This window comes from Pararge aegeria, chromosome 14, assembly GCF_905163445.1.
Source record: "Pararge aegeria chromosome 14, ilParAegt1.1, whole genome shotgun sequence".
NCBI lineage: Eukaryota > Metazoa > Arthropoda > Insecta > Lepidoptera > Nymphalidae > Pararge > Pararge aegeria.
This window is the reverse complement of record NC_053193.1, coordinates 9813590-9839328: the sequence shown is the minus strand read 5'-3', so window position 1 is coordinate 9839328 and position 25739 is coordinate 9813590. Positions and strand designations below refer to the sequence as shown.

General features: G+C 33.9%; 3 protein-coding genes across 4 annotated transcripts; 1 reads left to right on the top strand and 2 right to left on the bottom strand.

Annotated features, from left to right (window-relative positions):
- Positions 1 to 352: 352 nt before the first annotated feature.
- Positions 353 to 1227, bottom strand: LOC120629191. Its single transcript, XM_039898034.1, has one exon. It carries the CDS (start codon positions 1225 to 1227, stop codon positions 460 to 462), a length of 768 nt encoding a protein of 255 aa, XP_039753968.1. The 3' UTR covers positions 353 to 459.
- Positions 1228 to 1676: 449 nt separating this feature from the next.
- On the top strand, positions 1677 to 10703 carry LOC120629190 (mitochondrial dicarboxylate carrier-like). Its single transcript, XM_039898033.1, has 6 exons — positions 1677 to 1875; positions 3244 to 3483; positions 4137 to 4249; positions 4790 to 4929; positions 6082 to 6289; positions 7209 to 10703. The coding sequence occupies exons 2-6, from the start codon at positions 3312 to 3314 to the stop codon at positions 7458 to 7460; spliced, it is 885 nt and encodes a 294-aa protein (XP_039753967.1). The 5' UTR covers positions 1677 to 1875; positions 3244 to 3311; the 3' UTR covers positions 7461 to 10703.
- A 415-nt stretch (positions 10704 to 11118) lies between these two features.
- LOC120629512 (diacylglycerol kinase epsilon) lies at positions 11119 to 24696 on the bottom strand. 2 transcript variants are annotated; one of them, XM_039898457.1, is made up of 12 exons: positions 24314 to 24696; positions 23134 to 23296; positions 22213 to 22337; positions 21759 to 21882; positions 20964 to 21037; positions 19974 to 20108; positions 18796 to 18932; positions 17019 to 17199; positions 16195 to 16363; positions 15188 to 15243; positions 14842 to 14931; positions 11119 to 13600 (listed from the first exon to the last, which is right to left on the bottom strand). In XM_039898457.1, the coding sequence occupies exons 1-12, from the start codon at positions 24509 to 24511 to the stop codon at positions 13481 to 13483; spliced, it is 1572 nt and encodes a 523-aa protein (XP_039754391.1). In that variant the 5' UTR covers positions 24512 to 24696; the 3' UTR covers positions 11119 to 13480. The 2 variants fall into 2 exon arrangements, with proteins under 2 accessions (XP_039754391.1, XP_039754392.1); XM_039898458.1 differs by having other exon boundaries at positions 21759 to 21879.
- Between the last annotated feature and the right edge of the window lie 1043 nt (positions 24697 to 25739).

Here is a 25739-nt window from a genome sequence, read left to right as displayed (position 1 = left end):
GAGACTCGAACTCGGCCCCCGAAAAGTGAAGCCTATATCCTAACCACTGGGCTACCACCGCTTAATTTTACATATTTGCGGTTAATCATACAGTATTGAAAATAAAAACACAATAAAGAAAATTTAACGCATTTATTACGATACAAATTTAAGAAAATTTACGTTAACCGATGTGAGAGGTCCCAGAATAGATACGCGGCCGCGGCAAGTTGGTTCTGGTATATGATTCAAGGTTTAATAAAACTGCTCTATCCTCAATAATTGAGCCTTCTGCCATCCCAAGACTGCATCAGAATTTACCCAGGTGAGATTATAGTCAGGAGCTAACTTGGAGAGGAATAAAAATAAATTATAAAAACTGTTAAGAATTATTTTTATTGAAGAGTAATATATTTATTTTCTATTTCTTTCTTATAAAATAGCTTAACAAGAACTGAAGACTTAACTGTTATTATAATTTTAAACAGTACCTGGCGCTAGCAACTTTACTCCTCTATCAAACAATTTATAAAGGTATTGAGACATCTTAGGTTCCAATGAATACAAGTGATCCCTCTGATATTTCTGATATAGGTATTTGAAAGTTAGGTGTCCTGAAACATCACTACTTAAACCTGATGAAAGACTTTCTACCTCAGCTAAGATTTCTGCTTTGTGAGAGAGTAGATTTGCCAGCAAATTGGTAGCATCATCATCCATTGCTACATAACAATGAAAGAGTGCAAAGGAATTATTATTGTAAGATCTTACAAGATCAATAATACCTTTACATATTTTATTTGCTTGTCTTAAATTAAACTGTAGATCGAATAGATGGGAAACTCCATTAAAAATTACATTTACCGAACCATACTGTTGCGACATATATGACATTTTTTCTGTAATTTTATACAAAAAGTCCTGTGATGAGTTATCCAAATTTTCTAATATATTATTTACTAGTTCTTGGCCTGCATCATAAAAATGAATGAGACCTACATCTATAGATTTCTGTAAGTTATAATTCATCTTAAGACCAACATTGTGATAATGCAAAACAGAGTTGTGAGTTGAAATAACAAGTAAACCATTTTTATTTTTGATGCAATGTCCAAGTACACAGCTAGTTATAAAAGAGCTATCACAGCCATTAATTTCCTTAACCACTATTATTTTGCTTGATTCCACTTCTTTATCAAATTCAAAACTTGCTATTATATCTGAAGCCATTCTGAAACAAAGGAACATAAAAATTATTTGTGTCTTTTATAAGTATGTTTTAGGCTCTCACACTTCATTATTATTGTCAATACTCTACACTACATGCCTTGTTTAATTGAAGTATTAGTAGCATGAAGTAGCATGAAGTAGCATTGTTGAATTCAAGTATTAATAAAAAAATATTGACAATAATAATAATTTACATAACTTTTGTAAATACTATGGTGTAAAATCCAATGCATTATAACTATAGTGTAAAAGTTGTCGAGAACTGGTGCAATACATTTGGACATAAAATGTTTAGTGGTTCCATGTAATTGTAATTTCAGAAATAAATTAAAATAATATGGAATATAATATATTGAGATCTTTAAACTATCTTCCATAAAACTGAGTTTGTAATCGCAGATTGTTATATTAATAACACGAATGGCGATAAGGCCTAGGTTAACACACTGGAGTGGTGTTATGGAAATGATCTTAGTTCGTGAAAGTACGAGCGACACTAAGCTCGTGGCTAACGCCGGTCAAAATTCGAACTAATATGGTTTTTGCCGGTTACGTAACGAGACACTACTCTAGTGAGTAATTAATACAAAACAGGAAAGACTATTTCAACTAATTTCGCTGTGAAAATTTTGTGAATTGGTAAAGTATACAGATTGTGATCCTAACGTAAGTACCTTTTTAAAAAATTGTATTTTAATAAAACTTTAGTATTCGCAAGGTTTTAGTAACATAAAATTAATAAGAAAACTCAATTTTCAATTAATAAAATCCTAAACACCATAGACTAGACATAACCTAAAAAGTATGTCTAACGTCATAATTTACACTGTCAATTTGACAGCACTTAAATTTATTTTTCTTTTTTCTTCAACGTAACGTTGCCAGAATGTTACTTTTTTAACATTTAACGTTACTTTTGACCCTTTCATGTTTCCTTCATGTTACACGATTCAGAAAACTTTGATGATATTTAATTATTTTCCAGCAAATGAGAAATCGTGAAACGGTCAATGCTAAGTCATTGTCGAGTTAGCGCACTTGAATTTGTGACCTGCACCAGTAGCCTGAGCACAAGATTTGCTCGCTCGCAATCGAGGAGTCGTTATCTAACATGAAAAACTTAAACATCGGAGTAAAGTGATTTTATTTCTCAAATCTACCTACAAATCTTTAGCTTTTGAAGATTGTAAAACTAAATCAGAAGTAATGGATTTGCGACTCTTAAGTTGAGTGGCATTAGGTTCATTTAACTTTGACGAAATAGTTTGATACTTTAAAACGACTCCTCGATTGTTATTTGTTAGCGAGAAAATCTCATTACAAAATACAAAAATAGAATTAGTGTCTTTTTTCACATAAAATTAGGTTATGTTACTTTTTGAACTGTCATGTTTTATTTAACTATCTGCCACTGGCAACACTGCCGTAGGGAAAAGAATTATTACAACTTAGGAACCGAAATGCATTTCTGTGAACAATAATTAAATACATTAATGATTATTCAAACAAAATCTTAAAGATAGTGCCACAAAAATCTATTAAACTCATATTTTTAACTCGAAATTAAAACCATTTTCTAATCAAATATTTAAAAAAAACATAGCTGCATTCACCTGCACAAATGTTAATTTTGCTTTGCTGTCATCTTTCAGTAGTCCCGACTCCAGATTCTGGTTACAAATATCTGAAATTAAATTGGCAGATCTAAAAGTAGTGCTTTAAAAAAAATCAGGCTCTGATCAGAGAACTGTGTACCTATTGAGAATTGGCACCACTCCGTGTCAGCAATTGTCACTTGTCAAATTTCAATGCCAATGTTGTCACGCGAACGAAATTTAAAATTAGCAACTCGCCAAGTGCCACACTGTAATTGAAACAGAAAATATGTATTCATATTTCATAACATGTATTATATATTTTGGCGTAACACCTTGCTAATGATTAGTATAATGCATTATAAATAACTTCCACTAATGTGGGACTGTTACATAACAAGCCGCAACATATTAATTTTAATGACTTATTCCTCTTTAGACCCCAGAATCTGATGTACCTATTTATAAAAGTAATTGAGGAAGTTTGTAATTGAAAAAAAATCTAATATGGAAACCGGAAAGGAAGTAAGAGTATCGTTATGGTATTTTGGGGGCTTGGCATCAGCCGGAGCTGCCTGTGTCACTCACCCTTTAGACTTACTGAAGGTTCAAATGCAGACACAAAAGGGGAAGAATATATCAATGTTCCAGTTAACAGGAATAGTACTTAAAAATCAAGGTAACATCATGCTGAATATATCATAATTAAATAAAATGTTAATTTCTTTAGCTTTGTATTTTTAATGTATTTAAACTCATAACATATAAACAGTAAATTGAAACAGGACTGATGAATAACAGACTGATTTTTCTTAATATTCTTTCTGGATTAGCTTAATCATCACTATCTTTAGCATATTACCATAGGAGAGAGGGAGGGATATGGAATTTAAAGATATCATGCTGGCTCAAAGTGGTTTAAAGATTCAGTTGAACCTTTGAGATCTCATTGACCCAATTAAACCTAAAAAGATGTAGAGAACATTTTCATAAAATCACATTGTGGGATTGGACAGTGCTAAAATATTTAATAATAAATGATTTATGTTGATTTGGTTACTGCAAGGAAATACTTTTTTAAACTGTATTCTTTAAGGTACAGCATATAAGTTACTGAATTTATACTGAACTTGAATGAAAACGTTTCTCCATTTAGAATTTAGAAGGCTCTTATAAGAAGACAGATAAGAAATGAAAATTTAAACATAAAGTTGGGGAAACCTTCAAAGTATCTTAATTACTAAATTCTTTGATAGCTTCAAAGTAACTTAAGTACTTCTCTTGTGAAAACTTTTCATACTGAAAACTATACTGCAATTATCTCTGTTTTAGGTGTTATGGGATTATATAATGGAATTTCAGCTTCCCTTTTGCGTCAGCTTACATACTCTACAGCAAGATTTGGAATTTATGAAGTTTCAAAACAACAATTTTCACCAAAAGATGTAAGTTTAACTTTACTTTATCAGCCAACTTAGTGATTACATCTGTCTTACATCATCTTCTGAAGCGTGAAGAATTATTAAGTGCTAAAATTACAGTTAAGTATGAAGTCTATAATATGTAGTATATTATATGAATTCACAAGGAAATTAAATATTGAAATACTATTAATAGAATAAAGAAGACACTGACATTGGCAAGCAGGAAAATATACGGCTTATCACTGATTTGTTTTATATAAAACTATACAGTCTATTGAATTTACCACTTTAAAAAATGCCATCTATTATATATTATATTTTTGGGCTGTTTCTTATTTTCCTAACTTTAGTTCTTTTCAAATGATCCCTATAGTCAACTAATGGTCTATTGTCAACAAAACAAGACAGGCACAGTTTGCAGCAACCCTGCTTTCTGAGTCCAATTGGGCTGTGGGTTCAATTCCCACAACATGAATATTTTTCAGTGTCTGGGTGTTTATATGTATATTCTAAGTATTTATGTATATTATTATTAAAAACATTCAATTTTTTTTTTTTTAGGGTAGTGGTTTGCCATTCTATATGTCCGCCTTCCTTGCGGGTCTAGGAGGATTTGCAGGTGGTTTTGTTGGTAACCCAGCTGACTTAGTCAATGTACGCATGCAAAATGATGTCAAACTCCCACCAGAGCAAAGAAGGAAGTATGTTTTTTTTTTAAATTAAATAATAGTTGCAAGTGTGTTTACAGCCATCATCATCACTATCCATACCAGCCCACTACAGGGAACAGGTCTCCGCTCAGAATCAGAAGGCCATAGTCCAATAAGCTGGAATATTGTGTATTGGTAGACTTCATAAACCCTTGAGCACATAATGGAGAACTCCCAGGCATCTTTTCTGGTTCTTTGGTTTCTCACGATGTTTTCCTTCACTGTTTAAAAACGCACATAAAGCTGAAAAGTGAGAGGTGTGTGTAGGTTGAATACCTACTACTATACTATACTAACTTGGTCCCCCAAAAGAGAAAAAATTATTAAGTACTTAAGAATAAATATTTTTCTTAAAATTCGTATTTTTCTAATACATTTATTTGTTTGTAATAAAATTGAAATCACGATTTCTAAAAAGTAAATTGAACTTTATTACAAACAGGCCGATTTTGGCCAAAATTACGTATGGGTATTGCTGGAATCGGCCTCGAATTCTCTATGTAATGGCATTATTAAAAAACATAATAACCTTATAAATTTCATTATTTTCAGTATAATAAGAACCTTCAGTTTCACGTTAAACGTCGAAACCGAAATTTCAGTTACAATGTTTACAAATTACCCGTAGGAACCGTTCGTTTTCCTGGTAGAAAGTAGCCTCTGTTACTCCCCATCCTTTCAACCAAATCTTTGATTGTTTGATTAGTTAGAAATCAGGTTGATTGTTTGATTAGTTAGAAAGTAAAGGACAAACAAACACACAAACAATCGCACTTTTGCATTTGTAATATTGTTAAGATTATCACAAAATGTTGGTGATTTTTTTTTATTATTATAATTGTCCTTCCAACCAGCACCTATAAACAGAGCAACACTTTGCGGAGTATGCAAGGAATATGTCTTACAAAGTACCGCCAGTGTCAATCAACCTGAGGCGTAGGTAGCCTCATGCACCTTGTAACAACGCTAGGTGGCACAAATAAGTATATATAAGTGTGTCACAAAAAGCTTTACTAGTACCTACTACAAATAAGAATAAGACAACCAGTTTAAAGTACGCTTTAAACAGGTCTCTGAACCCAAATTTGTAAAATTAAAGGTTTAGGAGTTTCGAAAATTAACTTAGGCATGTTTTGTTTTCAGTTACAAAAACGCTATTCATGGGCTATATAGAGTTGCAGCGCAAGAAGGCGTCACGCGTTTGTGGGCCGGCGCTTCGATGACATGCAGTCGCGCGACCCTGATGACAATTGGACAGCTGTCCTTTTATGATTTAATAAAAAGTACATTGCTATCTTCGCCATACTTTGGAGATAATGTTTTGACACATATTACTTCGAGTGTCTTAGCTGTAAGTACACTTCTTTTTACCATTTTATGCATCAATAATATTGTATGACCTTTAAAGAAGGGTTTACAGAGATATCATTTTCATTTTTCTATGAGATAGAATCTGATAAACACCTTAAGGGTCAACAGCGTCACCGGGGAAATGGGGAGAGCGCGAAAGCTCGCCATGAGAAGAGCCCAGGGCTCGATGACATCGGGTAGAAGGGGGGACGTCGAGCCAAATTTTGGTCTTGCGAGGACTTGGACCTCGAGGTTTCGGACTTGGGACGATATCGCATTATCTTAAACCACTGGATATAGAAAAACTGTTAAGTCCCCTTTGATAGTTTATTTCCTCATCCATTTTTTTTTTCAATTTCTCTACAAGTTAGCCCTTGACTGTAATCTAACCTAATGGTAAGATTGTCTAAGATGGTACCGGGCTTACCTGCTAGGGAGTATGGTAGTTATACCATATATATGGTTTTTGCACAACCATGTAAAAATATTAAATAAAAAGAAGGATGTTTATTTTTCCATACAACCGAATTCAAAACATTCTAAGTATTTTAAAATAAAGAGCGACACGCGCATAGTACATACCTACGCTATGCGACGCGTACCTAATAAAGTGACATGATTTTTAGTTTGCATGTGATGTTAGGGCTGTATGGGATTGCTTTCAGTAAAAACTATGGCAGTGGTTTACTCAAAAACTATGAGGTTTTCGGTTTCACAGAGAAGTCCCAGGGACAGTACACGATGTACCTTTAAAGCCTGTGTATTTCGATTTTCATTTACACATATAATATACTACTGGACTGACCACTGCTTGACTAATGGCCTCTTCCAACGTGAAGGTTTGCCCATAATCACAACTTATTTATAGCTATTATAATATAAAGGATTATGGCTAATTCAGGTTAAAATGATTTTTCCAGGGCGCTATCGCAACTACATTGACACAGCCTGTAGACGTATTAAAAACTCGCGCTATGAACGCCAAACCAGGTGAGGTGACTAGTATTTTGCTCTTAATTAAAAACACTGCCAAAGAAGGACCTCTCGCGTTCTTTAAGGGATACATTCCAGCATTTGTTAGACTTGCGCCACACACTGTTCTCACGTTCGTGTTCCTAGAACAACTGAGAATGAACTTTGGAACCATTAAACCAGAGTATATATCTATTTAATATGATTGTTTACACGATATTGACTGCACAATATTGCCTTAGGGACTAATTACACTTATTCAGGTATATTCGCGTTTCGCTGGACAATTAATGGTGACAGAACAAAACCAGACAGAAACATTTTATCTGAACATGGTAAAATCAATTTATCCTTGTTTTATGCCTGTTAGTAGCTTAAGTTATTTTTGTTTCCTCTGCAATCTCACGTGGTGGTAAGTGGTAATGCAGTCTGCAGTCTAAGGTGGTTACGGACTAACCTGTTTCGGGGCATGGCAGTTATATTAAACCCAAAACACCCTAATCTGTTTCTAAGCGACATCGGTCCGGATCGTTTAATCGCGACGTGCCGTCTTTGCTTGAACTAAGAGTCTGCCACGAGACAAAATATAGTTTACTAAAAAAAAGATGAGGACACCTGAACGTGTGCGTATACGCATCAGTAAGAACAACAGCTGAATAAGTGTAGTTAGTCCCTTAGTGTGCTAGTTTGCACTATAGGATTGGTGTTAAAAAATATTATACTTATCAAATGTTACGAAATGTCTATATTATTACAAAATGGTTATTCTGAAATTAAATTTCAAATAGTTATGCTTATAAACAATGTGTGGTCATGGTTTTATAATTTCGGGTATCGCTTTTATATAGATTCCATTTTAGGCTATTTGACTAACATACATAAATGATCTGTGTTACATGTTTTCATTGTTTTTATTTATTTTTGTATTGAATTTTTCTTATACAATTAGATTTTATGCTGGCATGTATTTAATATTACAATAATGCGTGTTTAAAATGTGCGATAGAAAAGTTTAAAAGAAAATGACCTAAGTTACCATGAGAGTGATAACAATGGATGGAAATTGTATTTTATAGTATTTTTGAAATGGTTTTACATTATTTTAATCATTATTTTTTATGTTTTTATGTTCTAAGAACACAATCCGCTGTGAAAGATAAATAAACGGTGTAGTAAATATTATTTTGATAAAAACTATTCAATAAATAGGATAGTTTTGGTGTTTTATAAGTAGAATCAAATTTACACTAAGTGCAATCATGTTATGGGCACATAAGCTTAGCTATACTAAGATATCTCTGAACTTGCCTATCAATTTACCAATAGTTTACAGAGGGTATTTCTGATGCATTTTAAATTTTTTCTGCTCAAAATAGTAAATAGTTAAGGTTCATTATTCATAATAATTTACTATTTAGCTCACAAGTGTGGTAAGTTTAGAAATTTACTCGCTATTAGAACCTCTAAATCCATAAATTAAACTACAATTTGACTGCATTGTCGCAATGACCAATTCAAACTAAATTAATGATACTAAGTTTATCAATGTATTTGTTGGTGAAAGTTACCTAAAATAGCGTTACCCCTTATTACTATGCCCTGATAGCTGAGTTATAATGATAGATGAGAAATATTTCCTATCCCAGTTTAAAAAAACTTTTACAGTGCTGTTGTACTTTTAAGTTCAACAGTAGAGAATGCTTTATTGAAAAAGTTATACCTACCAATGTTATACAACCTATGAAATAATGTTATAAATACCTATGAAATATATATGCCAATAATATTATACCGCCCAACATCTCTTATTTTAAATCTTTTGATAATAAGAAGCCGAACTACTAGATACATATTATAGGTACATATAGTTATTTTGATAAAATATATTTTTTTAAAGGCATATAAAGGTTCGTATATATACACGTCGCGCTGCCGAAATAGACAAAATGTATGCCTAATCTTAAAGGGCATCATCCACGATTCACATTTTTGGTCCAAAAGCAAGCCGGCCAAGAAAAATATGTGCTGAATTTTGTTACCTACTCCTCCTAAACACTTTTTATTATGACACCGAAGATGATCATGACATGATTATTTAGTCTACTTTCCCTTATAAATAACTGATGATATATAATAAACTTTTCATGATGTGACGGATATATGCATATTCAAAAATATATTTCTTAGTAGATGATAGGCAAATGTTTTGATTATGACATTTGTACCAAAATGGATGATGTCCTTTGTATTATAAAAGCATCCATCGAAACTGTTATTTACGCAGATAATGCCCAATTAAACAATATTCCGTTTCAACGTTAAGTACTACTAATTCTATAAGAATAAGGGTACATAGACTTAACAAGCTAATAACTGACGACGTGTACATTTACAACTCATGCCTGTGCCAAATAATAGATCCTCAAATTTGTCATGACTGCACGGTTTGCTAATATTAACTGGCCAGGTGACGTGTCAGAACACGTGTGACATATGATTGTGTTCCATAGTCCCAGCAAGAAAACTGACCGACTGGTAAACACAACAGTCATGAATAGTTAGGCACAAAGTTGTTTTGTGGATGAGTTTTCTTGTTCTCTTTGTAGTATAGGACTTTGCAATTAATTGATTGAATATTCTCTTAGCTCGCAAATAGTTTATTTTAAAAAAAAGTACTAAACACTTTTAAAATGATTTCAAAATAAAAGCCCTATGAACTTAAGAAATAAGTACGTAAAAAAATATTACGCAATATTATTATTTTAATACCTATATGGTATTTCAATTTTCTAAAATGTAACTCGTAAAGATCTTTTTACAACTTATGGTTGTGCGTTGTGATTTATATGTGATACAAATATGACGAAACCAAAAAAAGTTTTCTTGTTTGACTGCGGCACCGTAATAATTGATCGGTGCATATGGTGTACAAATTTGAAGATCTATGGTATGAACTCTAAGCCAAAAATACCTAAAAATAGTTGCAATTATATCGTGTTAGATCGGTACTTTAAAACCGTTTGATATATTTTTTGAATTATTTTTACAAACATGAGTCAAATGATATGACTAACATTCCTCAATAATGTAATCTATTCTGCATAAGTACAATTTTTAAAATAATGTTAAAATATATTTTTCAATGAGTAAGTTTGTATTTATTAAGTACAAAAAAAATATATATATATAATAAAATTCTTATTTTATGAAAGCGCTTAAACATAGAAGGTACAATCGTAATTGTAACGCCAGGTCTAGAACTTAAAAAATCTATACTTCCAATATGTACCAGTTTTATTCGTTGTAGATTTTGTAATATTTATTTGTTGTTTATAATACTATACTAACTAGTTTTACTAGTCACGTACATTAAATGTTGTTACAATTGTGTAAGACTTGATGTCCACGATATTAGCGGTTGTGTATTAAAGTGTTGAATATTACCATATTTGTTTTATTTATAGTAAGTACACATTATGTCCGCGTGATGCCAGATTTAGTAACTTTTTCAACAGGTACCGAATTTGTGTTTACAAAATACGTAATTTGACAAAAACGGAATGAGAAATTAAAGAAAAATACTCATGATATTTGCTACCCACCACAATTCTTAAAAAAATACCCATTGCTGGCTGTAAAGCGCAAAACGGCGTCGTTTTGCGCTTTACAATTCCAGCCATGTTTCAATTCCTTATTTTTGTATTTTGCCGCCCTTTGCAACCTCATCTCTTGCCAGGCTCTGGCTTGAACAGGCTCTACATGAATAGTTGAGCACGAATGGCTAAAGGTATAAAATTGTGTTAAAATTTATAAAATGGCTAAAGGTGTAAAGGTATGTTTAAAAAAAAAAAGTTTTATTCAATTAAATATTTATTTATTTCGATTTGATACATTTTCCATCACAACACCAATAGGAATACAATCTATACCTAAAATCTTTGGACGATAACATCTTGCACCTTAAGTTCAATTAAAGCACAGATATGAAATATTACGACCAAAAATGGCTAGCGCACTTTTCAATACGAACCATTGATACAAAATATACTCATTCGTAGACTTCATGCATACCTCCTGGGAGCGTTAATTGAATACAGATTTAATAAAAACTATATTTAGAACTAAAATTAATTACTATTTTTATGCCGCTTCAGTTTAACAAGCTTCTCAACATGAAAATATTGAGTTTAGTTTAGTTTATAATAAGGAATTTTCCGAAAGTGTAAGGATAAAGGCGGAATGTACCTAACGTAAGAGTGCTATTCTTTTCGTTATGAAAATATTCTTAAACGACGCGACGTTCAAAAATGCCCTCCTTTAAAGTTCAAGAGGTGGCATCATTGTCGCAAACAAGCGATACTAGATGTATTTCAATCTTCAAAAAGAATCAAAGGATATAATTAGTTAAGGTCGGATTTAGATCTTCAAGAATATATAAATGCAAAATGTGATAACATCATACAGCTTTTTACAATGTGTTAGACACAAAGCTTTCCTAAAACCCTAAAATTCTATTTCCCACTCAGTATCGCGTTGTCTGGTTGTCGCTTTTGTAATGATACTCAACTTAGGATTCGAAAAAATAATGCTGAAGAAAGAGCCTACACTTTAGAAGTGGCTTGAAAAATGTTTAAAATATCACAGTGAGAATTCGCCTCTAATGCTCATGTAACTAAGTTTGTGCTCGTTCCAACGAAGATTGATAGCAAACATCACTCAAAGGTTAGTTGCATTTTTTGGCAAACTGCATAAAGGATTGCTGTACGAGCTTTCGACGATTAATTTGAAAGGCAAAAAATATCGTCTGGAAGACTGAGGAAGATATCGTCACAGAGATATACATCCCGACCTAGCTATTAGGAGCTCAAGAAAATGTCCTATCATCGCAAGATTGACCTTCAAACTTCGATTTGAAGATTGCACCTGATAATGAGTATATTTTGCAATAGATCTATTAAGGTATGTGCGCTAGCTATAAATCAATTCAACCATCACACAAATAATCTAAATTGCTTAGTCTATAATGGAATAACATTGAGATTTGGTATAAAGCCTGAAAGTAATAATGCCTATTTTATAATAAATAGGTACAATTGGTGATATAATTATACTATATTAAGTTAAAACAATATTCTGAGTATTTATAACGACATGTAAATTTGTATATCTATAACAATCACTATTCTTTGGCGTATATTTTATTCCATAAATTTCTAAATTGTCATCTTGTAAAACCTTTGTAGTACTTATTTACTTTACTACATTAGTTAGTTGACATCCGGTTAGATAGTTTATTGATCAGACGACCATTTAGCGACCAACAATATCGAATAAGATAACTTACTTCCGCAGCTACAAATTGCATATAGTTGCCACATTGTATGGTAGCACCTTTCCATTGTCAGAAAGTTATAAAATACTGCATGGGTACTCCAACGCTACGCCAAACAACGAGAACTATGCTTGTAGTTTATGAATTTACGATACAATAAACTATCTCGTAAATTCGACTCCTTTAAATGTCAAACTAGACTCGACACTAGAAGTTTGTCATTTTAAGGAACGTGCGGAAAGAGCGATGCTGAATAATTGGGATTGTAGACCAACAGCTACTACGGCTAAGCTAATTTAGCTTAAGTTGCATAGCTGACGCAGTTTTTTATACTTGTACGTTAGCTATGAAAGCTAAACTTAATAGGCATGATGACAGTAACATGGAATCGGTAAAATATTGTATTCATCCAATGATAATGATTCATGTATTATGAAAAACGTACTTTTATTTATACTCTAAAGTGAGATTAGTATTTATCCGCAATGACAGGAGAAACGCCGAATTCAAAATGATGACGTCACGTCTACATAATTTTGTACCGCTTGGACATCGAAAATATCTGCGTTATATTTTGTGATTTCAAACGCAAACGCAAGTATTTTGTGATTTCAAACGGTCAGTTGCAAGTTTGTTATCAATACCAAAATCAACAATCTTTAGCTATGGAAAAGACTTACTTATTTAACTATGACCTCACATATACGGCCATAGCACCCAACGACCGTTTTCGTGGGAAATATTTTTTAAAAATATGTTTTGGATATAGTAGATACTACACATCATAGGGCAGTTTTTCAAAATTAGTCATCATGCCTTTTAACTTAGCCCTTGGTCTGCAAGCGGCGACAGTCAGTGGTGAGCTGTATCCTTGTGCAACTGTTTGTGTTACTGCGTGGACCGACGCAGCAAAGTGCTCTGACCCGCGGGCTCGATATGTATAGAGGCGGGGCCCTGCATCCATGGCTCGCCGTCGACTTGCATTGCACAGCAACCATCCAGATCAATCTAGCAAACGAACTTTTATATAGATTTCAAAGTTAATCCCTAATTGCTCTTATGTACGATTTTCTATTGTGGCGGTCTCGACATTACCTAACTAGATGGCGCGACGAAGATCCTGCATCGCGCAAGCGAAGAATTAATAACGACCTCATTATATACCACTTCCAAAGAGGAATGGTCGGATCTCCGACCCCGAGTACTAACACCTGCTCGGAGGAAGAACTTCCTATTGTTACGGTCGCACGTACCACCATAGCTCCCTTACAATAATCAACCCATTACCAGCCCACTACAAGGCACAGCACGGCTAGCATGGGCAGGGGACAATTATCTCCCCGGGAATGGATAAGAATCTTCTCCCACACTTACTACTTCCACTTCCACTTTATCAACTCTAAGAGCACTGGCGCACAAGTGGAAATGATATCCAAATAATATAACAAGCGGGGATAAACTTCACCAATTTCATGTCAACTGTCACCTGCGGGACACGTTAATTATATCCCCTGTCAGGGGATATAATCCTAACACTCTCAGAATGCAGGTTGCGGGCCAAGAAAGTTTGAGGGGTGTGGGCCAAGAATCGAACTCGATCCCCCGTTAGTGGTACCGTTTCGATGCCCCTAGGCTATAAATTCTTGTGAAACATATAGCCAAATAATTTTTTGCCGACATACTCTTTGTTATTTTTTTATATAAAAGAATGCACTAGAAACTAGACACTTTCAATTCAATCTCCCAAGACTTTAACGTTCAAGGTCGCCTAATCCACTGTCGACCTTTTTATATCATAATAATCGCCGAGGACAAAACGAAAGTTCTTAGTGGCTCTCAATACACTGTTCATAAAATGCGAGACCTTATTTATGACAGAAGATATTTAACATGCATATCATACGAGCGATTGTATTTGTAAAAAGTTTTTATTTTTTGACTAACTTGTCTTCGTCTAATAATAAATTAGTATGATCGAATACAGAGCTCGAAGACCTAAAGTTGATACCCGGGTCGGACATAAAAATTGTAAAGTATTGGGTTTTTCATTTCTTCTTGGAGAAATTTTTTAGTTTCGGCTAAGAAATCCACCTCAATTACCACTAACATATTATAATGACATTATGATTCTTTGAAGCCTACATTGCAGCAGTGTGGACGGTCACAGCTCTGAATCCGTCTTCTACGAAGAAAGAAGTTTGTGCCTGGGAAATAACCCAACTGGAGACAAGGATGATAATATTACTCACCCACACACGAGTTGCCTGAGCGAACCGAAAGGGCTCGGCTAGTCCACACTGCAGCCGCGCTATGTGGATCGACGATGATATGCCAACTACCTGTGACCATAAGGAACAAAAGTTAGTAATACATATAAACTGTTAATGTTTAATTTCTTGTTTAAATAGATCCTATATACCTCACCTATAATAGGAAAATAACTTAAAGGCAGATGAAATTTAAAAAAAAACAGCTCTGACCTAGACAAACTTAGAAAATGACTAAGAAGTAATTTCTCAATAAATAAATAAATAATGATAAGATTCATCAGATTTGCCGAGAAAAAAAGTAATCGAATAATTCCAATACTATTACCTCTAGTTTACCATCATCCATGTACTGGTCTCCCACTTCGTCTTCACTGCCCATACCTTAATAAAAGAGTTTTAATATATTAACATTTGTAACCGTGAAACGCTTTTATTACACGGCGGTTTTGGCTAAAACGGCCAATCCTTCACGGGACGTTTTTCATATTGTTTATGTTTGGGTAATTCTTATTTTGAAATCCTCAACATCTACTAGTGATTGGAACAGGTAGAGTTAGTATTTACCAAAACTTCGAAGAACAGAGATAGAAAGTGGAGACTTCCTTACTACAACATTTTGGCTAATGGTTACTTTTAAGTTTTAGGATTAATTTAAGATGAAGATGGACATATCATCATCATTAACAACCAAATATCGACAGAAAATAGGACTCTTGTTTGAATGAGAATGGTTTTGACCGTAGTCTAGCCAAGTTCAGATTGGTAAGACTTTACACTCCTTTGAGAACATGTATAACATTAATATATACTAACACTCATGCTGTTAAACAAATAGAATCTTACTTTATATATGTAAAAACATACAAAAAATATACAACAAGTAATAAATCACAAAGTAACATATTATGTTTTTTGAATAGAGATCCTTAAGGAAATTGCAATAATGTAACCTAAAGTAGACACATTTTGTCCACAAAATTAATTATTTGGCGTGCGCTGAAAAAACTATTGATAATACACAAAGGTCTACTAAATTTCAAATTGCTTATTATTGCGGGTTAGATCGTTTTCTTTTAAAAACGTCTTGATATAAAAAGAAAAGATGGACGTTGGGGTCCCAAGGTGCTGGAATGGCAGCCCCGAACCGGTAAGCGCAGCGTTGGTCAACTTCCAACGAGGTGGACAGACGACGTTAAGCGCGTTTCAGGTAGCCGCTGGATCCAAGCGGCACAGAACTGTGGAATTTTGAACTCCCTACAAAAGACCTATGTCCAGCAGTCTATCGGTTGATATGAAGATAATATAAAAACTACGACATAATGGCATTCTTACTCCACAGGTCGACACCGGCGCCCCACGAGGGTATGTTTAGCGCGATGAGCGCCTGTAGCGGTGGCAGCTGGATAGTTCGCGAGCCCACTTGTACGCGGAGTCGCTTCTCCAACCCACCGCAACCGCCGTCGTCAAGCGCGCGGCCCACGCCCAGCAGTGCGTACGCGATCTACACGTAAATCATGGCTTTATTGGCGAAGCCAGTATTGGCAGCCAGACTCACTAGCATCCAATTGGCTTAGTTGGCTAGTACTGGCTTTGTATAAACAGATCTTCAAGCCAATCCAGCACCATAAAATAGAAAACGGGAAGCATCGTCCTCTGTGTTACTAATACCATATACCTGCGATCAGAACTGTAGAACTGTTCTTGGTGCCAATTCCCCTGTTCCAAGATTATGTAAGACCCTAAACCATATTAGCACTGTAGTTGATATTTACTCTGACTCTTTGTATAAGTTCAGGGATAAGATATTTTTATCATGGACAACTTGAGCCTTACTTACCGTTTCCTTGATTTTTTTTTATAGTGTGTGAGATATTTTGTTATTATATTCTCATTCACAATAACTTTTCTTTTCATTGCATGGTGTTATTATATATTTATAATATAACTGTAACTTATTATATATTTTCATATGCTCTGTTTACTTTTAAGAAAACGTTACACGGGATTAAAGTACTTATACCTAACAAAAATACACGGGAGAAGTGACGGTTCCCGCGACTGACTTTAAAACCGTAATTAACGTGGACGAAATCGCGGGCAGCAGCTGGTATGTCTTAAGGGGTGTTATTGATCTTAGTCATATATATCTTACTCACATAATTAAGATACCGGCTCGTGTACCGGTAGAGGAACTGGGACCGCGCGCGGTGGAAATCGAGCGCGACCTGTGCGTCTACGCCGATGCTGGCGTAGTTGTATGCGTAAAGTACTCGCGAAGAGCGCGCACCTCGAAGTCTGCCTAGCCGAACGTGTTTAGGCGTGATAGTAATCTTCCATCTAAAATGGTTGAACGATTTCCCAAAAGGAATTTAAAAATTCACAAGTATGTAAACATGCATACAATGTGTAACCGAATTACGAAATACTGTTGTAGTGTGCATAAGTATACTTCATAAGGAATCGCCCTGTAAATTTTTTATTTCAAAAGAACCATATATATTTTTCCATACAAACTAATTCAAACAATCTAAGTGTTTACTGTTAACAACCCTATTGAAGGTAAAAGAGCGACGCGTAACTAATAAAGTGACAGGAGTCACTTATATCCATTTTGCATGTGATGTATAAAGCCCGTATCTGATAAAAAAATTAGCGTTTTGTTTTACGGATAAGTCTCAGAGACAGTAAATAATGTAGCCAGTGAAGTAATATTTCGATTTTCATTTACACGTTGTATGTATGAACGCTTAATAGGTGTCTGTGAATAAAATATTTTTTAAATTGAATTTGAAGATGCCACTTCAAACATTTTATTATTTGGTTATTTGTTTTTGATATCACCATCTTACAGTCAAATTAATATTTAGCTATGAAGTTAGACTAATTTATACCCAAGTTTATATCATCCTTAATAATATAATAAGATTTTTTCTATATGCTTACGCTTTACTTTGAACTTATTGTGAGACATCTGAAAGATTTCATCCGGTAATTTATTATAAAATAATAAAGCATTTTTATTTTTATAATAAAGAATTTCCCTTGAATGAATTTCTAATTCTATGCCTAATAAACTAGTTTATTATTACTTCTCATATTAATATTGTTCCAGTCCACTTTCTTTTGAAAAAAATTACACTTTGATGTCACATTTTTATTACGTATATACCAATAAAAAAAGCTCGACAGTTTTCTGGAGCATATCTTCACCGCCATAAACATCATGCCTAAGAAAATTGGCTTAAAACAAAAAAGACAAACACACCTAACAACTCTATATTTTAGTTATCATTAAAATAATGCTGATTGGTAACATAATTGACTTTAAAGAATTTATAATCAATCGTCAAATTTAATTATTTGTTATTATACTAATAAATCCATTTATTTTAATCCAATAATAAAAACGAAACTCATTTATTTCAAGTAGGCCTACTTTATAAGCACTTAAACGTCAAGTATGTCTGTTTGTAGTGACTACCACCGGTTCGGCATAGCGAATTCTACCGAGAAGAGCTGGCAAGTAAAACATGACAATGACCATTGGCGTGCATAGAGGATATACACAGGGTATGCAGATGATATAAAATGAAGAAAATCTTCATTACGACTTATAAAAAACTTAAGGGTAGGCATTGCAAGAGTTATAAAATGCCTACCCTTAAGTATTTACAACACGTATTGGAGATTTCCTTCATTTTGTATCATCTGCATACCCTCTATCAGTGGCGTGCACTGGGTTTCTTACCAGGGTATGCAATATGCATACAGTGGGAAAATTTAATAAAATGGCAAAAATCCTCCTCTTATACGAGCTATACATATATTATAGGGTAGGCAGTGCTTTTGTGCATCTAATAAGTGCACGCCACTGCCCTTTATGCACGCCACTGACAATGACCATTATTCCTTTTAATTAAAAAACGCTTTTACCTGTCTAGAATTTGTTCATCAGCTTGCATAAATGTAGTTATAACCGAATGTGCGTCGAGATCTGGACAGGAAGCTCCCCAGCCTAAAGCTCGTGATAGATCGTTGCCAGTGCCCATCGGCAAAATGCCTACTGACGCCTGTAAATATAAATTAACTTGTTAGTTCCTCTATACAGAGTTACTAGTAACACGACGTATTCCTGTCAGGGCATAATAAGAGAGCTAAAATGCAACTGATTTTGTTGTTAGTTCCTCTATACAGAGTTACTGGTAACACGACGTGTTCCTTTCAGGACGTGATAGGAGAGCTAAACTGCAACTAATTTTGTTGTTAGTTCCTCTATGCAGAGTTACTGGTAACACGACGTATTCCTTTCAGCACATGATAGGAGAGCTAAAAGGCAACTAATTTTGTTGTTAGTTCCTCTATGCAGAGTTACTGGTAAGTGTTTATATGTATATTGCTATTTATTTATGTATATTATTCATAGAAATATTCATCAGTCATCTTAGTACCCATAACATAAGCTATGCTTACTTGAGGCTAGGTGGCGATGTGTTTATCGTCGTAGTATATTTATTTATTTATTTATATAACTAATATTATAAATACGAAAGTGTGGAACAAAGGAAAACCAAGGAATTAACAATAATTCCTTTGTTTGTCTTTCTTTCTATGACACCTAAACTAAGCAACAACTCATCTAGATTTTTGGCATAGATTAAGATGAAAGGACATTAACATAGGTTATTTTTAATTCTAGGAAAGCAAACGGTTCCCACGGGATTTGTAACAGACCGTAATAAACGCGGGCCACAACTAGTATTATATTGGATAAATGCAGGCGTGACTTTTCGGAACTCCGTGATATACAATGAACTTTATTCGTTGTAAAGTCAACATCTCCCGAGGATACCGCGGTGTCGGGGCGAAACGTGCGTAGAGAGAACAATTTTGAAAGCAATGCAATTTACCCAGCTTTCTATAATGGATACAGAAGCCAAATCTGCATTTCTATTTTTGTTTGCCCGTCTATCTGTCCTGTGTATCCTGGCCGCCATACATTTTTTAAGAGACATTTTCCCTGCCCAACGGACAGAGCGCTAAATGTTAAAAAATGTCTTAGTTAGTAACTAACCACGGTGAAAGCTTCCCGCTTTTGTCATGCGGTGTTTTACCTTAATATGTGGAGCGGAATGTAACGCATTGAGAACCCATGCGACGGTTCCATCGCCGCCAGCCACAAGCACTCTACAGCGCTCTGGAAACCAGCGCACCGCACGCTCGGGCGACATCAAACTGATATCTATCACCTGTAAATGTGAGATACTTATTTATTTTAGGTGGACTAACCCCCACGCAAGTCACTGTGACTTTAGCATCACAATAAAGCCTATTTCCATGTAAGGAAGTTTTTTTGTCTATTTATTTAAAGCACTTTACAGGTTACCTGTATGTCAGCCCCATCGTTACACACGATTTGAATGAGGAGATGTTGACTTTGCAATGAATAATTGTTGTTGTTGTTCTTAACAATTATTCATTGTAAAGTCAAAATCTCCTGAGGATGCTCCGGTTTCGGAGCGAAACGTGCTTTGCCGGTACATTGCCGAAGATGATCTGTTTGGTAGAGTATAAGGATTGAAGAAATTATAAATTCCATAATATGCATACAGATTCTCCTGCTTTTCACGGAGTATAGCAAATTAAGCCTAATTTTTATAATATGTTATGGATTTCCGCAAAGTCACGCCTGCTTCATCAGGTGGCGCAAGAAATGACAACTGACATGGCTTGAGCGACATGGACTGGTTTTTTAGTTTATAGCCAATTTTTTTAATGAATATTTGGTGAATAGAAGTTGATATTAATAATATGCTCATTTAACTCTCTCGTCTATCCATTGAGTCTAGGTCGAACAACTAGATACTATTATTGTTAACATTAAACCTTGTCCATCTGCCAAAGCAACGCAACAGGGGCAATATTATTTCTACCTATGCACCCATGCGTGGATAAACTGTGGTAGGGGATAAACATTTTGTTCAATTCCTGTGGAGAAAATGTCATCTGCCCATCAAAGAGTCGCTGGCTGGTGGTGAAATCACAACCCCTCAGCAAAATAGTCAGAAAAACATGATATTAATGGTTTATAAAAATAAACAAACCTGCAGTGGATTAAGAAGGCCTCTAAAAATTGAAAGAACCTCATCACTTCTATTACTCCCAGATTTTCTATTTGCTGCAACAAAATATACAATTACTACTTCCTTTTAAAGGAAACATATTCAATCATACTAATTTATAAAGAGGATTACTTTTTGTTTTGTTTGTACCAAATCGGCTCTACTAAAAGGCTTGTAACAATATATTTATAGATTCAGAATTCAATTACCTGATAAATGAAAATAACATAGGCTATAATTTACTATCGAAAAAATTAGGAATCTTTAAAAAAAATTTAACCAAAAATCGGCAACATTTTTTTTTTTTTTTTTACAATACACACATCGCCATCTAGCCCCAAAGTAAGCATAGCTTGTGTTATGGGTACTAAGATGACTGATGAATAATTATATGAATATATACATAAATACTTATAACATATAGATAAACACCCAGACATTGAAAACAATCATGTTCATCACACAAACATTGTCCAGTTGTGGGAATCGAACCCACGGCCTTGGTTTAGAAAGCAGGGTCGCTGCCCACTGCGCCAATCGGCCGTCGAATAAAAATTTTGCATATAAAATTCATTAATTGGCGTGCGCCGAGATAACTATCAACTAAATGACACATAAAAGCCATATATTACATGATTCAAGTACTCATTATTACCTACAAAAATCCGCGAAGAATTATATTATAACTATCATAGTAAACTTGTAAAGCCACAATGTAGGAGCTTTAAGAGGTGGCGAGGGGAACAACTAGTAGGTATATATATTTACACCACTTACCAAAAATTATCAATGGCTCCCAGTTATCATATGGTAGTGGCTTAATATTTACTATCTTTCCTTTTTCTACTTGAACATTTGTTGGTGGAATGATAATATTTCTGTACTTTTGGAAATCACACTGCTAGAATAAATAAATTATTAGACTAATACGATATATACGATATATATATAGCTTTAAGTTAAAAATTAATTAATTAAATACATAGTTTTAAATACTAATTTAAAATACATTTTTTGGGTGGGTTTTTTAATTGGCTATGATAGTTATTTTTTAAGCAAATGACCTACGCTTTTATGGTTTGCCTTCGATTTAATGTAACAGGGAAAATTTAGAGAAACATTAATAAGGAAATCTAAGAATACTCAAACATTTGAAAGTTAACTAACAATCTCAAGTAAACGTTTCTGATTTTCAATTTTTACGATAAAAAATTGCATTTGGTGCACTTACTTCAGTATTTTCTAATAAATTTTCTTGACTAACTTTCGTCCTTTGGCACCAGGAACAAAAATATTTATTCATTAGAAGCTCACTATCCTCATTTTGATCGATATTGTCCTTATTAGCTGTTCCCACTGTAAATATATAAATACAAACATATTAAAAATTAAAGTACTTAATTTTATAGATACTTTTAAAAAAATAAAATTAATAAGGAACTATGTTTTTATACTATATATCATGTTCCTTCCTAATTTAACCAAATAAATTGTTAATACCGGTAACATTCCGGACAGAATTGCGAAATTTGCGTTTAATGTGGAATATCATGAATCTAGTTGTAGATCTCGACTTTGGTCGCGTGGAAATTTTTATGTGTATGATTTTTTTTCTGATCATGAACTAGGGGACATAGGGGATGCATAAAAAACATGTCGATCACTTTTTCTGTGAACAACAAAAATAAATGTAGTTATCCCAGTGGAACCTTACATTTTCCAGCCTTACATTAATCACCATAAAATATTCTCAAAATCAGACTACTTTTCAGTTTGTGTGTGTGTGTTTTAAATTAATAGTAGTGCTTAAATATTACCATAAAAAAATTTTTAGTACTTTTACAAAGAAAGTTTGTATTTGTATGTGTTAATTTTACCTTTAAAACAGGCTTTAATAATGTATTTTTTAAAAAGGTCGCGTAAACAGTCTCATCAAATCGTGTGACGTGATCGATTATTTTAAGTTTATTTTTCTGATTTAAACAGAAATAATCAAAAATATTCACAAAAACACTAATTAGACAATTGTTTCATGTTACTATCATACTTTATGTATAAATATATTATAGTTTTTTTTTTTAAGTTGCTTGTTTGCATAGTAAGACAAGTAAGAAAAACATTAGTAAATTTAATTTAGGTACATTGAATTTACCATTAACCCAAAGATGATGGAAGGTCTTCTCTATTGGCCAAGATATTTGTTTGCATCGAATTTTTTTGTCAATCATGCGATGACATCTTTTACATGCGCTTACTGCACAGCATTCACAAAACAAGCCAACTAGAGGCAGCATAAGTTTGCTGCAAACTGTACACTGAAAATGCAGAAGAAATTAAATTTAACTTTGATTTTTCATTTAACAGAAATTTCAAGGCATTTGTATTTAAGAGATACAAAAGCAAGCAGACCCAATGATAACCTATTTTCCTGGGGAGTGATGAAACAAGCCATGTAGCAATAAGACACTATGCAATACTATGTGACATTATGCAAACAATACTTAAGGCAACACTATTCATATTTTGCAGTCAAATGACCAAAATGAAAAACAAACTCAATGAACAATCTCATGTTGGTTTAATTATGGGCAAGAATACTGTGTTGTTACTTGAAATTCATAATTGTTAAATTATAAGCATGGCAATGGCATTTGCTGATAGCACCCCCAAAAGGTAATTAACATTAACTGACTAACAGGAAGCTATTTATGATGTTGATATCAATTTAAAACTGTCAATTCTAAAAGCAACCTCTTCTCAATCCTAGCTACTGCACCTAAATGAACCATTTTAATAGATATATATATGAAAAGCAACATAAAATCTGAGATGTTAGTCTAAACATATTAGTTTTGTCTAGTAGTACCAAAATTAAATAAGTTAAAGTTAATAACAATTTGTAAATAAACTAAGCAAACATAGTTCATTTATGTGTAGTAGTTAGAGAAATCTCAAGATGCATGTAAGCAAAATATCTCTATAAACTACAACAACATTTGGCCTAGCAAGGACTGAAGTTATTTCTAATTTAGAATGATATGCTTCACTAACTCCTTTACAATTTGGCAAGACAAGGAGGGCAGCAGAAGCAATGAAGGTGAGCCTTAACAATTAAAATAGATCAAAAGGAGGCCCCATACATCTATGCCATAGTCTAGTCTCAGTAGCTGCTCTGAACTTTTAGCTCTTGACAACTAAACTCCAGCACACATAAGCAAAGTGCCAAGACCATAGAAGTCTCCAAGACAACAGCAGCCATAGTTGTGCAGTCTACCAGGCCATATGTCTGAAATGATTGCTTTACAAAGTTAGAAACATAACCCCATACTTACATATATGTTGTAAGGTATTGATTTGTTACAATCAATGCTCCTCCAAGTATGGCCCCGCACCCGATATTTAGTTTGTATAAATGTATTATCTCCCAAGAGTGAATGAATTATACGATAAACAAGGTAGCCAAGGAATAATCCACCGATCAGAAAGTAATAATTAAAATGACTATGGTTTATGTAAGTAATAGTATCCATTATTAGCAATGTCTAAAGTTAAACTTGTAATTTATTTAAATTAAGTAAATCTGGTCATCCAAATATTGAAGATTTAAATATATTTCATGAATTAGGGATTCATCAAAACTGGCAAACATACAACTTAGTAACCATACGAATACCATACAAAAAATAAATATTTCTTGTTTAATTAAATTGTAATAATCACAAAACAATAAACATGGGATTTACGAAATGGAAATAATGTCAATTGTCAAATTAACGTTGATTGACAGCAATGCAATGTGACCAACTTAAAGAGGTAAAGTAAAGACCGCTACAAGTACAGCCAGCACTTAATAATTTAACTGACGAAGTGCTTGTATTCTCATTGCAATACCTTAAACTCAAAAACAATAAAGTTTCAAGCATGAAAATTTGAGTGTTGATTTTGTTAAAATATGAAGTTTAATTTAAAGAAGATTTAAGGTAGAAAACATTGGAGATTTAATGCCGCGCTCTAAGTAGGGATAAGACGTATTTATCATATCTACAAGGTTTCAAAACCAGGGCTGAGCTTCAAAGAACGGCGGCCTGGTACAGGAGAAAAATACTTGAAAGGCAGGTGAAAGTATTTTTAGTGCGTAGCCGCGTACTGACAATGCAGGGCAGAGACGTGAGAGGTGCGTGCGTTGCGAGCGCGCGACGGCCGACGGGTATGCCTATGCCGCCGTCTCGGGACTCGGTGGCCGGCGTTACAAAGTAATCCGAGCGTGCAAACTCAAAACTGCAGTATATGTAGGTACCTATGGTGGGCACGCACGACTCGCAAACTATCGGCTACTTATCAGGCCGGCTTTTGTGTATGATAAGAAGGAACATAATTAAAATAAGACACATTATAGCGTTTTTGAGAGTATCTATTTTGAAGTTTATAACAATAATTTGTTTACGTACCAAATAAATATTTTGTTTCGTTTTTTTGCGGTTTAGTTCTGATTGCGGCCTTGTAACGTCATCACTTTAATTAATTTATGAGAAGTTTTTTTGTAGATTTAGAATAATTTTAGGACTAGTTACAGAAATAAAATTTTTATTGTTGCGTGCATTCTGTATTTAAAGTTAGTTAGGTATTTTAAAAAATAAGTTATTTTGCGAGATATTGCGACGTGGTACGAAAACTTAAAAGTAATCTAAAACCTGGTTTTCAACACTGGTTTTTACATACTCTGGTATGTTAGCCCTGGTATTGAATCTTGCCAGTATA

Bases quoted from the DNA above. Each gene is read 5' to 3' on its own strand.
- LOC120629190 (XM_039898033.1), top strand. From the start codon at position 3,312: ATGGAAACCGGAAAGGAAGTAAGAGTATCGTTATGGTATTTTGGGGGC. The intron at 4,250-4,789 runs GTAAGTTTAACT...TTTTTTTTTTAG, and splicing joins AACAATTTTCACCAAAAGAT to GGTAGTGGTTTGCCATTCTA. The intron at 6,290-7,208 runs GTAAGTACACTT...TGATTTTTCCAG, and splicing joins TTACTTCGAGTGTCTTAGCT to GGCGCTATCGCAACTACATT.
- LOC120629512 (XM_039898457.1), bottom strand. From the start codon at position 24,511: ATGGATACTATTACTTACATAAACCATAGTCATTTTAATTATTACTTT. The intron at 15,244-16,194 runs GTAAGAATGCCA...TCTTTTATTAAG, and splicing joins CGCCGGTGTCGACCTGTGGA to GTATGGGCAGTGAAGACGAA. The intron at 14,932-15,187 runs GTAATAGTATTG...TTATGGTCACAG, and splicing joins TGGATGATGGTAAACTAGAG to GTAGTTGGCATATCATCGTC.
- LOC120629191 (XM_039898034.1), bottom strand. From the start codon at position 1,227: ATGTTCCTTTGTTTCAGAATGGCTTCAGATATAATAGCAAGTTTTGAA.